Consider the following 13,087-nt stretch of genomic DNA (forward strand, 5'->3'; position numbering starts at 1 on the left):
TTTTGAAACACAGCTGAACACAAACTCTAGGATTCCTGCTCTGCTTTAGTGGGTGGGGTGGGGCTGCAGTGTTTTCTGTAATGTCGACTGGAGTAGAGTCATCACTGTCCATGAAGTTTCTGTCTTGCTGGGCTGCCCTGTTCCTCCAGGTTTGGCTGACAGATAAGGCTTTTGTTAGGGCTTTTAAACACCTGTGCCCTTCCCAGTTGCTGCTTTCTTCTGCTCCAAGTCTGGAATATATGAAACAAATAGAAAACCAGGGAGCTCCCTACCTTGTTGTTCCCTGGCTCCTGAGGTCCCTAGCTGGTGTCCTCCGCCTTTCAGAATCTTCTTACATTTGTCTCATATATAATATTCAGGTTTTTAGTTGCAGTAAGTGGAAGAATGGTGTTAATACCATTTCCCTTGCTAGAGCAGTATAAGATAAAGTGCTACTGCTCCATCTATCAGAATGAGAAATACTTAATATTGGTTTACAACAGGATTTTATTGCACCTGGGATGATGGGGGTTAATTTCCTCTTTCGCCAAATCCGGATGAGACACCTGCCCTAAAGGCCTGGATGAAGGCCCATGGCAGCACTGCCCCTTTGTGGGAAGTGGGCTGACTTAGTAATTGGGTGAAGGTGAATAAGGGTTCAGCTGATGTCGAGTTTCCCCTGTGGAGAGCAGTGGCAAGACGCAAAATGTAAGGGCCCGCTATTGAAAAAGTCACTGAAGAAAGTTTTAAAGACAGTTGCTAAGAAGCCTGTCCTCAGGGGCAATGATTTCAAGGGGCCCCTAAGAGTCTTTTTGCACCCTCCAAGACTTCCTGAGAATCTGCTGCCCCATGGCTGTGGGCCGTAGGTAAAGGGGACTAGAGGGAGAATGGGTCTTGTCCTCAAGAAAATTTCTGGCTGTCGGGGAAGACTGGCACACACCTGGAACACAGGTAGAGGTTCTGAATTAGAGCTGAGAAGTGGTTGCCAGACAGGAGTAGCTGGATTGAGATGGGGCCAGAGGTTTCCCAGGGTAGCTTGTGGCAGGTTCACAAGGAGAGAAGGCTGGGGTGGGAGAGGGGAAGTGAAGACCAAGCGGGATGAGGGGCTAGCTGCGTGTTTACACTCAGGCACCATACCACAGAGCTGGCATTCACCGTGTGAACACTTGCTTTCAGCCCTGTGGTGAGCAATCTTAAGACCTGTGACAGCAGTTTGAAGTTCTGCAGAGACAGGTGTCTGAGTCACCTCTACCTTAACTCTGGTGAGCTGAAAAGAGTCCATTAGGGAGTGATTCTGGCTAGAATACTCAACGTCGTCATCATAGCACAGTTTGTTGGTCTTCACTTGTGCCTTACAAAAAAATTGCAAAGAGATAAATCCTGTGTGTCTAATGGAAAAAGACTGTAAAAATTGCCAAGTACCATTTCTGGTAGTGAAATTGAGACCATTTAAGAAAATGATTATTCTTAACTAGATGATAGCTGTTTTGTATAAAAAAAGAAGGGAAGGTTGAATTTGGCAATTGTCTGGTACAACAGTATTAGAAGTATAGTGTTGTTGTGTTATGATCTATACTACAGAATAAGGCCATAATCTCAGTGCAGAGATAGAAAACAGGGATTGGCAAACTTGTCATTGAAGCTTTTCAGCTAGTGAAATAATTGCATCTTTTATGGAGGAAATGACGTACTGTGAATATATTTGGGATCTGGGAATTGTGAATACTTTAGCAATGTCAAGGGTCTAATGAAATTTAAGTGTCTGCCCTTACCCTAGAATTGTGAACTAGGTTTTTATCTTATTAATTTATGACCCTGGAGTCTATCATGGTACCCAGGACAAAGTCAGCTCTCAACAGAAGTTTGTTAAATGAGTGGATGGATGGATGAATGAATGAGCAGGTGAATGGCTTTCTGTCTTGCTGAACAGAGAAGTAAGGACTGCACAATAAGACCCTTCTGAATGTGGGAACAGAGACCAGCCAAGAGAGTACTCAGGACCAGGGCCTAGGTTTCGTTGGGTGTTAGCATCCTTTGGGATTCATACAAAGAAAAGGCTCATGAAATGCTCACTGGCCTCAACTATCTTAGTCTTGGTCTTCCCATTTGTCAAATGTAGATCATCACAGCTCCTCCCCAGGTCAAGTGGATTAAATGTGCTAGGCGCTTTTTTAATGCTGTAAAGCATTGTACCAATGTGGGCCATCATGAATAGTAGCAATACCATTATTTTAAGGTTAAATGTAAGGATGGTAGAAAGAGGCAGGAGCAAAGTCAGTGTGTGCAGAGCAGCTGGCCAGCGCAGATGAGAGGAGAGCTGCCTGAGAGGCCGCGACAGGGGCTGGCAGCCAAAGGGCTGGGTTGGATTCCTAGTCCTGGCTCATCGCCCATGGTCCTGGCCACCACAAACACTGTCTCCAGGAACCCTGGGAAGCTAGACTGTGGTCTGTTCCTAACCACATAAAAGGGGTCCCAGAAGTAGCCCATCTGATGCTGGTATAGTCGTGAGATCTCTCACAGATGACACTGTCAATTAAAGGTCTCCTCTCTGTACCCCCGCAATCCACCCACTCCCCTTATCACTCCCTGGGGAAGGGCGATTGAGTCTGACAAACCTCCTGGCCAAGATCTTTCTAGGCATAATTTGGCCAGGCTAAATACCCCATGTTAATTAGATAAGACTCAAATTACACGAGCAAGGCTTGCAAGCCTATCACTTTGGGGCGTTTCAAGTTATTTACCTGGTATCTCTGAGTTTGCAGGGAGAAAATTATTTCTTGCTCCCAGGCAAACTAAGCCCACAAATTAGAGCAGTGGCTGCCTCTTGAACCCTATAAAGGGAGAGATGAAGTTCACAGACTGGTGAGTTGCTTCTCAGCTAAGGATTAACTTTTTATTCCAGATCTCTGGCCTTTCCAGCATGAGCCGCCAATTCACCTACAAGTCGGGAGGTGCCACCAAGGGGGGTTTTAGCGGCTGCTCAGCTGTGCTCTCGGGGGGCAGCTCATCCTCCTACCAGGCAGGAGGCAAAGGGTTGAGTGGGGGCTTTGGCAGTCGGAGCCTCTACAGCCTGGGGGGCACCCGGAGCATCTCCTTCAACATGACCAGTGGCAGTGGGCGGATAGGCAGCTATGGGTTTGGCCGAAGCCGGCCCAGCGGATTTGCTGGCAGCATGTTTGGCAGTGTGGCCCTGGGGCCCGTATGTCCATCTGTGTGCCCTCCAGGGGGCATCCCTCAGGTCACCATCAACAAGAGCCTCCTGGCCCCCCTCAATGTGGAGCTTGACCCTGAGATCCAGAAAGTGCGCGCCCAAGAGCGGGAGCAGATCAAGACCCTCAATAACAAGTTCGCCTCCTTCATCGACAAGGTGAGACTTCTGGAGAAAGCTGAGTGTGGAGCCCCTTCCTTCTTCCACCTTCACTGCCTTTGGGGGCTCCCTGTCTGAGGCAAAGGCAGAATACCCTCCCAGGATGCAGACATAGCTGAGGACAGGGCAGGGAAGAACTGGACAAACCCTGGAGATCAGTGCTGAGAGATCAGGGTGGCCAGAGGAGTGGGAGGAGCTAGACAACTCAGTCTGGGAAGGTCTCCTGGAGGCAGAGAAAGTGACATGAGCTGAGAAGTAAGACAGTGATGGCGTGTGAGACTCAGAAACCAGGCCACAGAGAGGCCCATGGCAGCCTCGGCTGTGTAGAATATAATAAGGCTTCGCTCCTCCTCTTACGGGACTCAGACCAGCTCAGATTCTGGTCAGAAAACAGACTCATAGCCTGTAATACATCCAAACTTTAAGGCGAGGCACATGGCGATCAGTGTTACACTGGAGTAGGAGTTCCCCAAAATGGTCCTTGAACTGGCAACATCAGTATCACCCGGTCACTCATTGGAAATGCACATTCCCAGGCCCCACCTCATGCCTACTGAACCACAAACTCTGGGAGTGGGGCCTGAGAACATGTATTTCTAACACACCACAAGGGTGATGCTAAGGCACACTCCAGTTTGAGAACCACCGAGGAACAAAGGGGCAGGAGCATCTTGGGAAGTAGGCTTCCTGAATTTTGGGGAGTAGAGGAAGCTGACCAAAGGTGACAAAAAAAGTAAAGTGGTCAAACCTGAGCAGGAGTTTGCCAGACAGAGGTGGGGGAAGGCCACTTAGGGAGAGGGAGCCGTCACATGCAGCATGAAGCAGCATGTCCCCTGGAGAGCAGGGGCACCTTGGGTTTTTGTGGGTGCTAGGTGAATAGTGGAAGAGGAGCCGGGCACATTGTGAGGAGCATAAAAAAGAATTTGGACTTGGCTCTGTAGGTGATGTGGAACCACCATAGGGTCTTCTGCAAGGGGATGGTACAATATTTGTAGGCTGCCACGAGAATGCTGGGAAATGCTCTGACATCATAGAGAGTTGGACATGAACAGAGGAGGGGCTGAGACCCAAGGTCAGCTGAGCACTGACCTCTGGCTAGGCTGGGAAAGACCATGACTGAGGAGACAGAGAGTAGACAGAGCACAGGCCAGGCCACTGGGGCCAAGCAGAGCCACCCAGGAGCATGAAAGCCAGTATAGGCCAGTTTAGATGTCTAAGGACTTGCCCTAGAGAGCTGGCTCGGGCTGACCACCAAAACTGGTCCATGCAGATTTAGACAGGTGCAGAGGGGACAGATCTTGACTAGAGAGTGATGATCTTAGGGGCTGCTACCAGAAAGAAAACCCTCAGTCAGACAAGGGGTCTGGGTGGGGAGGGGCATGAGTGACTTTTCTAAGGGTTGAGGCTTACCCTTTAGGCTAATGCAGCATAAGAGAACACAGCTCTCATCCAGGAAAGGAAAACCCACAGCCTCTCTCCTTGATATAGTCCCTGTTGATCTGGGTTCCAGGTGCGGTTCCTGGAGCAGCAGAACCAGGTGCTGGAGACCAAGTGGGAGCTGCTGCAGCAGCTGGACCTGAACAACTGCAAGAACAACCTGGAGCCTGTGTACGAGGGCTACATCAGCACCCTGCGGAAGCAGCTGGAGACGCTGTCCGGGGACAAGGTGAGGCTGGACTCGGAGCTGAGGAACATGCGGGACGTGGTGGAGGACTACAAGAAGAGGTGAGTGGGGATCCTGCACCCAGGTTGATCACCTCCTGGTCTGGGCTTTCCCAGCTGGCACTGGGACATTTGCCCCTGGTCTCAGGAGCACTGAGCTAGGTGGGAGTGACCCATCAGAGCTCCTCTGCCCAGGGAAGATGAGGGCCTTCTCTGGGTAGCTAGGTAAACTGCACAGAGGTACAGCCAGCCTCTTAGAAAACAGCAGGACTGTCCTGATGGGTGACCTCCTCTTGGGCATGTTCTCTCCTCTCCCCACTCACAAGGGCTCAAGTGTGCATACCCCACAGGCTCTTGGCACCTGAGTTCACTGCTTGCCTCTGAGTTCCAAGGAAACTTCCCAGCATGGCCGGGAGGTGGAATTTCTGTTGAGCTTCCTTTCTTATTTTCTCTGGTCCTGGCCATGCTTCTCCCTTCCCCAGGGGACAGTTCTGGCTTCCTTGGGACTTGTGCTTGGGGATGAGGTGGAGTTATGTCTAGGGGTGTCAGACAGCTGGGTGACACAAGAACCATACTGCTAAAAGGGACAGCAGTATGTTCCTGTGATTTGGAAACTGCGTGAGAGGAGGAAGAACCTACTCATTCTCCAGGCGGCAAAGGAAATCCAAACCCCAAACCATCCAGTCACCTGGCCTGGGAGGTTTGCTGCAAACCCCGCCCATGATGTTGAACAAATAGTTTTAGTGAGTTGGACAGATCTGTAAAGATGTAGAATAATACCTATTAAACCACACACACACACACACACAGACACACATACACCCCTGCTCCCCTGCTCACTGTGGGGCTTTCTCTTCAGGTATGAGGAAGAAATAAACAAGCGCACAACTGCTGAGAATGAATTTGTGGTGCTTAAGAAGGTGAGAAGGGGGTGCATCTCCTTTGGTCACCCGGGGAGTGGAGTATAGAGGGCGGAGGGTGACATCAGAGAAGAGACTGAGGTCTGTGCTCCCTACAAGGGTCTGGAGCTGAAGTGTCAGGGCAGGTGGAAGGATTTGTTCCTTGGGACATGTTGGGACACCTTGATGTTTATTGAGGACACATCACTTTGTTAGTCCCTATGTTTTGTGTAAATGAGCAGGAGCCTGAACCTGGACAGTCTATCTCCAGGTCATGCCCCCTTTGGCTTTAGGAACAGGACATGCTTTGAGAAGGGCTCCAGGTTTACCTTCTTGTTTCCCCTCCACCTTCTCTACTTCTTGGCCAGTCTCAGATGATAGATCCCTTCCTGTCTCTGGCAAATCACCATGGCTGCCCTTGGCTCTGACTACTGAATGGTGGACTGTGGGGAGTGTAGGGTGGGGATAGGGCTCCCTTCCATACCTTCTATTTGAGAAATAGAGGCAGTAAAACCATCCCATTGTTGTATGGGGCAGAAGGAGTTCCAGAGGCACCAAGGACTTGTTCAAGGCCTCACAGTGAGTCATGGGTGGAAGTCAGGTGCCTGCCCCCTGGGTCTTGACTCCATTCCCTGAGGAAGCTGGTCACAGAGTTGGGTGCCTGTTCCCAGGAAAATGCTGTCTGGGCTTGAAGAAAGACAATGTCGGGGGTCTCTGGATTCCCTTAGGACGTGGATGCGGCCTACATGAGCAAGGTGGAGCTGCAGGCCAAGGTGGATGCCCTGGATGGAGAGATCAAGTTCTTCAAATGTCTGTATGAGGGGGTAAGGCTACCTCACCCCCACCCCAATTCTGTCTTCTGGAAGGGCAGACGTGAATGAGCAGTTACTTACTCATCACTAAATTTAAGAGCTGAGGAGATCTCCAGTATTTGGATGCTGGGAGCTGTGTAGATCAAAGACACAAGTGACATCTATCCCCATTCCTCCAAATGATGTGTGCCATCAGTCCCAGCCTGACCTCCAGTGTCCTGCTGCCACATCCTCCAGGAAGCCGTGGGTCTTAAAGGGTTCCCACTGACCTTCAGCGGAGCACATTCTCATTTTTGCCTTTCTTCTCCCTGCCACTTGGGAAACTTCCTCAGGTCTTTGTCAGAAATCTCCAGGGATAGAAATGGGGAGTCCTCAAACCCTTTCTATTGCTTCAAGCCTCAGCCTGTTGGCCAAGCAACTATGGGCTCTAATGTCCTTAGTGTCTCTTGTGTGGTGTCCAGGCTGTTTCCCATCTAACTTCTCTACTTCTGACCAGTCTCAGAGGACAGACATGTGGGCTATTTCTTGCTTGGGCTGCTTCGAATGCACTCAGCAGCTTTTAGTGTCGTGTTGGAACCTCTGGGCTGGTGGCCTCCATTTTTATAACCTTTGGAAAATGCAGCTTCCCCTGTTCTAGGTAGATGGGTAGATGGGTATATGGGTTGGGGGCTCCTCTGCTGGGACAGGGCCATTACCTTAACACCTTCTTCTGCTCACAAAAGACATTTCATGCTTCCTTGTTTCCCTTGAAGGAGATCGCTCAGATCCAGTCCCACATCAGTGACACATCTGTCATCCTGTCCATGGACAACAACCGTGACCTGGACCTGGACAGCATCATTGCTGAGGTCCGCGCGCAGTACGAGGAGATCGCCCTGAAGAGCAAGGCTGAGGCCGAGGCCCTGTACCAGAGCAAGGTGAGCTGCACACCTTCCCAGAGTCACGTGTTCCAAGGCTTCTGGCCCAGGCCCAGGCCCATGACCCACAATGGCCCACACAGTGGCTGGGTCATGGCACTCTCCATGGCACTGGGGGAAGCCCTAAGGGGGTGAGAAGACAAAGCTCTGTCCTTAGGATCCACATAGACTATGGGAAGCCATGGGACAACACACACTGCTAAATGCAAATGAATGTGGCACAGTGTCATGAATGCAGGGGAGACAGAGGTTAGGAAACTAGGATCAAATGGGGCAGATTAGGAACAACTTCTGGAAGCAGAGTTGTGAACTGAGTCTGGGAAGGAGGAAAACATGGGAAGTTAGCATCTCAGCTCTCTTGTTAATTATAATAAATTAAGGGGTCTCTTCAGTGTGCTCTGAGATTAGGTCACTCTTACCTTTTCATTCAAGTCCAACTCCAAGAATAAAGGGGGTGTTTGAGTCCTTTAGATCTTAACTTCTCTAATGAGTTGTGGGTGGGGAGATAATTTTTTAGATAATATGGTTTCTCAGATCTAGATAGCAGCTTCCTAATTGTTCCTTGCTGTTTATCAGGCTCCTTCTCAAGGGAAATCCACACTCTTGAGATCTTATCTTGTCCACCTCCCCACTCCACCTCCCTCCCTTCTTCCTTGCTATCTTAGGGACAGAAAAATTTGGCCTGCAGAGCTGGGAGGAAGGGAGGCTTTGAAAGCCTAGGAGACAACAAAGGCCTGAGCTTCTTTAGATAAAGATTTCAATTCAAGTCCCCAGTCCCCAAATCCCTTTGCGTTACTGATGCAAACCAGGGTCTGGGATGGCAGTGTGACTTAACAGTCAGGAGACTGCTTGGTGTCAGAACGGGGAGAGTTAGAATGTCCTCTGCCCCAGTCAGGGTGTGGGAAGGGCCACTGTGCTCACACAGCCTTGCAGGGAAGCAAGAGAAGGCTGCCTGTCCTGCCCTAGTGTTTTTTGTCTCAAGATTATCCCCCTGAGATAAAAAATGGGAGCACAGAGAGAAGACCCCTCCCTTTAAGAGGAATCCTGAATCTAGGGCAATGCCAGGGCCAGATACGAGACAACTAGCGATGCCAAGCACTCAGGGACAGAAACAGGCAGAGCACAGCCACCAGAGGTCTGAATGCCATATGTTTTTGTGTGCCCCTTAAATCAAATTCTGGAGTAGAAATGGAATACTTTCTGTTAATTATCCAATGTATGACATCAAAGGCAAGAATAATCTTAACTAGTAGGTGACCAAAAATTCCTGACTAATCGTATTGGTGTGTAGCCAAATCTATCCCCACTACACATGCACTGAATGTCCTTCCATGCCCAGCAAGACTGCTGGTAACCTGGGGTCCAGCTGAACTGTGAAGGGAAGGAAGTCACAGAAAATACAGATGATCAGCCCCCTTTTTGGATCATTTATTCATCAATCGCACCTCTTTTGTGTACCAGACAGGCACTGCACTAGATACTAGGAATTCAGAAATTTAAAAATAAAAGGTCCCGGCCCTTCAGTCATTCTGAGTCTGATGATAAAGACTTAAAAACTTGTGATCACAGTACAGTGTGGTAAGACCTATGGACTGGTATGGCAGGGGCTATGGGGCAGAAGAGCACCCAACCAGGGGATCAGGGAAAACATCCTGCAGGAAGTGATTTTGTACTAACTGAGTTGGAGCCCGAGAGAGAACAAAGACTCAGAGACTTGAGAACATGTGGGACATTGAGGGAACTTGGAAGTGATGGGCAGGGGCTGTGAGGAGTGAGTTGGAAAGGCTCGTGGATGCCAGATTTCAAAGCACCTTGATGCCACACCAGGAGTTTGAATTTGACCTTGACTTTGAAGGGCTAGAGGCAAAGGAGTGCTGTAATTGGAGTTGTGTGTTATAAAGTTGCAGTGTGGAGGGTATGGGACTTTCAATAGTCCTATGGCCAAATCTAATCATCAGTGAGAACAACTGCACTTAAGGAAAACAAACAAACAAACCAATCAATCAATCCAATGGTTGAGTGGGAGGCTACTGTTAGACCTGGTGAAGTTGGGGACCCCTACGTACCTCTGCCACTCTCCCCACACAAAGACACAGTCTGCCAGGCTGTGAGTCAAGGTTCCTGCTTTGACCCATCTCCCTCTAGTTCCAGGAGCTCCAGCTGGCAGCTGGTCGGCATGGAGATGACCTTAAACACACCAAGAACGAGATCTCAGAGCTGACCCGGCTCACCCAAAGGCTGCGCTCGGAGATTGAAAGTGTGAAGAAGCAGGTGAAAGGGCTTTAGGGGTTCCCGACTCACTTCCAAGGGAGGGATAAAGTGCCCATCACACATACTCCCCCATTTTCTCCTTCTCTTGGTTCTCTATCTCAGAACCCCCTCCTCAAATGGAGCCCCTGCTTTCATCCCACACACTTAGCCCCCATCTGAAGTCTGGGAACAATTGGAAGGGTCTTTTAAAAAAGCCAAGGGGCTGAGGATAGCATCCCTCCCAGTCCCAGTGACAGGACTCCATTGCCATGGCTGCAGCTTTGCTCTGTCCAACCACTGTGAGCACATGGATGAGGGGGTATAAAGTGAGGTACAGGGTGCCTTGTAACTCAGGGGGATGTTACCTCCTGGCCCTCAGTGCTCCAACCTGGAGACGGCCATCGCCGATGCAGAGCAGCGGGGCGACTGTGCCCTGAAGGATGCCCGGGCCAAGCTGGACGAGCTGGAGGCCGCCCTGCACCAGGCCAAGGAGGAGCTGGCCCGGATGCTAAGGGAGTACCAAGAGCTGATGAGCACAAAGCTGGCCTTGGACATTGAGATCGCTACCTACCGCAAGCTGCTGGAAGGCGAGGAGTGCAGGTGGGTGATAGGAGGGGTCTTAGAATGTTAGAGCTGGCAGAACTCTTGGAATCCCCTGACTCAGTTTCCTAGAGTCTTGGGGAGCAGGCTGCTGGAGAGGCTGGAGGTGATTTTCACGTTACCCACAAACATAGCCTTAAACAGCATCCGATCAGATGAAACAAATTTCCTTTACAGTTCTCCTTCTAGTTTTCAGACTGGAGAGAGTCTTGGTGTGGTGCTACTATGTCTTTAACACTGCCCTGGTACTTGCAAATATCCCTATTAATAAAAACAATAGATCCAGGTTCAGTCTCTAGGCAGACAACGACATCTTGCCAAAGAAATTTTTTAATTGTTATTATATTTATTTTTACTGCTACTGTGTGTGTGTGTGTGTGTGTGTGTGTGTGTGGTAGTAGTAGGTTCTGGTTGTCTATTTATCCTGGTGATATAAAACTTCCTTTTAAGAGAAGTGCATTTTTGTTATAAAAAACAGAGTTAATGAAAAATAGTAGTATGAGTTATAGATGGTCATAGCAACACATGGGAGGGTGGTACATGAGGCACTGACATTGAATAAAACCCTGTTTTAACTTAGCACCATTTAACACACAAGAGCCATAGAAGACAAGCTACTGGTCCTGAAATCATAGAGTCCATTGGTGGCAACTCCTGATGCTCACATTTCCGCATGTACTTATTCAGGCAATAGCTTCTCAGGAATGAAAAAGTGGGCTAGAGAGAAATTTGGCAGGAGGGACCCTTGAGGTGGTGTTGCTACTGGGGTCTTCAAGGTTGCAAGTTCATATGTCTCTGAAGTCAGGAAAGTAGACTGAGGATGGAGAGGGAGGTGCTTAGAGGCACGCAAGTGCAGTTTATGCCTGGGCACGAGCTAGTCTGGCCGAGGATGTCAGGCTGTGGTGAGGGTAGCTTGGATTCCACATGATGGCGATTCACCTGTGCTTTTCTCTCCATGCAGGATGTCTGGAGAATACACCAACTCTGTGAGCATTTGTGAGTACTTCACGCCTCTTGGGAAATATTTTTAGTCCATTAACAAATACAAAGTAAGTGGGACCCCCATGAAACAGCTCCATTGTCATAATCACCTCCCTTGCTGAGATCTGGCTCTTCTTCTCCTGTGGAGTCAGCTCGCCATCACATTCTAAACTTTCACATTGGCCCAGTCCCCTCAAAAGCTCCCCCATGCTGAGATGAAACTCAGCTTTTACACATGTAGAAGCCTGGGAGCCGTGAGCAGGAAGAATCACATCTACTCATTGAGAATGGAGACCAGGCAGAGACATGCTGTGCACAATCAGTTTTAATGCTGGCCCTACAGGGTTCAGCTCGGTCTCCTTCAAGAAGAAGCCAGCAAAAAACTCCCCTAAATCAACCAATGGGGAAATTCCTTGAAAAAAAAAATTAATACTGTATTCTAAAGTTAAATGCATCATTTAACTTTAAAAGTTGGGCATCACATTTTCTTCAGGGAAAGCCCTTGCTACTCCTGTTTGTTCAAAGGAGGAGAAGCTGCCTCATTTGGAGATCCTGTGGGATCTGGGCTGCTTCTCCTGGTGCTTGAGCTGCTCAGGAATTGAGTGGGTGTCACTAAACTCCATGGCTGCTGTGAAGTGTTTGCTTAAGGAGGAGACATTTAAATTAGCTGGGACTGGAAGTCTGGAGGGGACTTAGGACCTCCCCTGTCCTGGGATACACACTTATTTCTCCCTCCATCCTCCTCAGCGGTCATCAGCAGCTCCACGGCCGGGACCGCGGGTGCAGGGGCCGGCTTTGGGTTCAGCGGTGCAGGCACCTATGGCTACCGGCCCAGCTCTGTTGGCTATGGCGTGCTCTCTGGAGGCTGTGTCACTGGCAGCGGAAACTGCAGCCCTCGCGGGGAAGCCAAAACCAGGCTGGGGAGTACAAGTGAATTCAAGGACTCCCCGGGGAAGACCTCAGCTCTGAGCTCGCCCACCAGGAAAACCACAAGATAAAGACAAAGACAGCGGGTGCCTTGTCCCGGCTTCTTCTGGACTCCCTTCTCCAGGAAATTCCTGTCATATTTCCTCTTGCTTTTCTTTGCCACTATCATCTCCTCTTTCCCATTTCCCTGCCTTAATTTTTTCTTAATGTAGAACCATTAAGAAAGACTATCCTTCTGCCTCTGTACCAGGAGACCTCTTAGCTCAGCCTCCCCTTCCTGAATCCCAATCCTTGTAGAGGAAGGTCTTTTTTCTCAAGAGTAACCCCAGTCCTCCTGCTGCCCCTTCCATGCTCTGGTTTAGGGAGTTATCTGGCCATGTGCTCTGTGGGTACATAAGATTATAGGCCTACTGAGAGACCTGTAAGAACTGTCTCCTGTGAGAACAACACCAGCTCAGGGGAGACACCTGGTTATAGGTTGTACCTTGCATTGTCCCTGCAGATTTTAATGCTGGGAGTACACCTGTATGCTGTCTGATCAGTGAAGGGATTCGTGCTGTCAATATGTGGGTTCTTGTCCTTGTTCAGACCTCACCTCCCTGCTTCCCACATCTCACCAATAAACTTATAAAACTCATGCAGCAACAGGATGCTTCTCTCAAGGGAATCCTTATCTCAGGCCACGTCTCTTCT

At 49.5% G+C, this 13,087-nt stretch overlaps 1 protein-coding gene across 1 annotated transcript; it reads left to right on the forward strand.

The window, feature by feature from the left end:
- Positions 1–2,899: 2,899 nt before the first annotated feature.
- On the forward strand, positions 2,900–12,465 carry LOC129084567 (keratin, type II cytoskeletal 73). The gene is made up of 9 exons (XM_054590764.1): positions 2,900–3,346; positions 4,857–5,071; positions 5,868–5,928; positions 6,636–6,731; positions 7,472–7,636; positions 9,782–9,907; positions 10,266–10,486; positions 11,448–11,482; positions 12,215–12,465. The coding sequence occupies exons 1-9, from the start codon at positions 2,900–2,902 to the stop codon at positions 12,463–12,465; spliced, it is 1,617 nt and encodes a 538-aa protein (XP_054446739.1).
- Positions 12,466–13,087: the final 622 nt, after the last annotated feature.

The sequence above is a fragment of the Pteronotus mesoamericanus genome, unplaced genomic scaffold, assembly GCF_021234165.1.
Source record: "Pteronotus mesoamericanus isolate MK-2021 breed Mesoamerican mustached bat unplaced genomic scaffold, CSHL_Meso_final scaffold_21, whole genome shotgun sequence".
Classification (NCBI taxonomy): domain Eukaryota; kingdom Metazoa; phylum Chordata; class Mammalia; order Chiroptera; family Mormoopidae; genus Pteronotus; species Pteronotus mesoamericanus.

What these genes read in the sequence shown, in the direction of transcription:
- LOC129084567 (XM_054590764.1), top strand. Translation starts at nt 2,900, where the DNA reads ATGAGCCGCCAATTCACCTACAAGTCGGGAGGTGCCACCAAGGGGGGT. An exon ending in TCAAATGTCTGTATGAGGGG is followed by an intron (nt 6,732 to 7,471) that starts GTAAGGCTACCT and finishes TTTCCCTTGAAG; the next exon opens with GAGATCGCTCAGATCCAGTC. An exon ending in AGGCCCTGTACCAGAGCAAG is followed by an intron (nt 7,637 to 9,781) that starts GTGAGCTGCACA and finishes ATCTCCCTCTAG; the next exon opens with TTCCAGGAGCTCCAGCTGGC.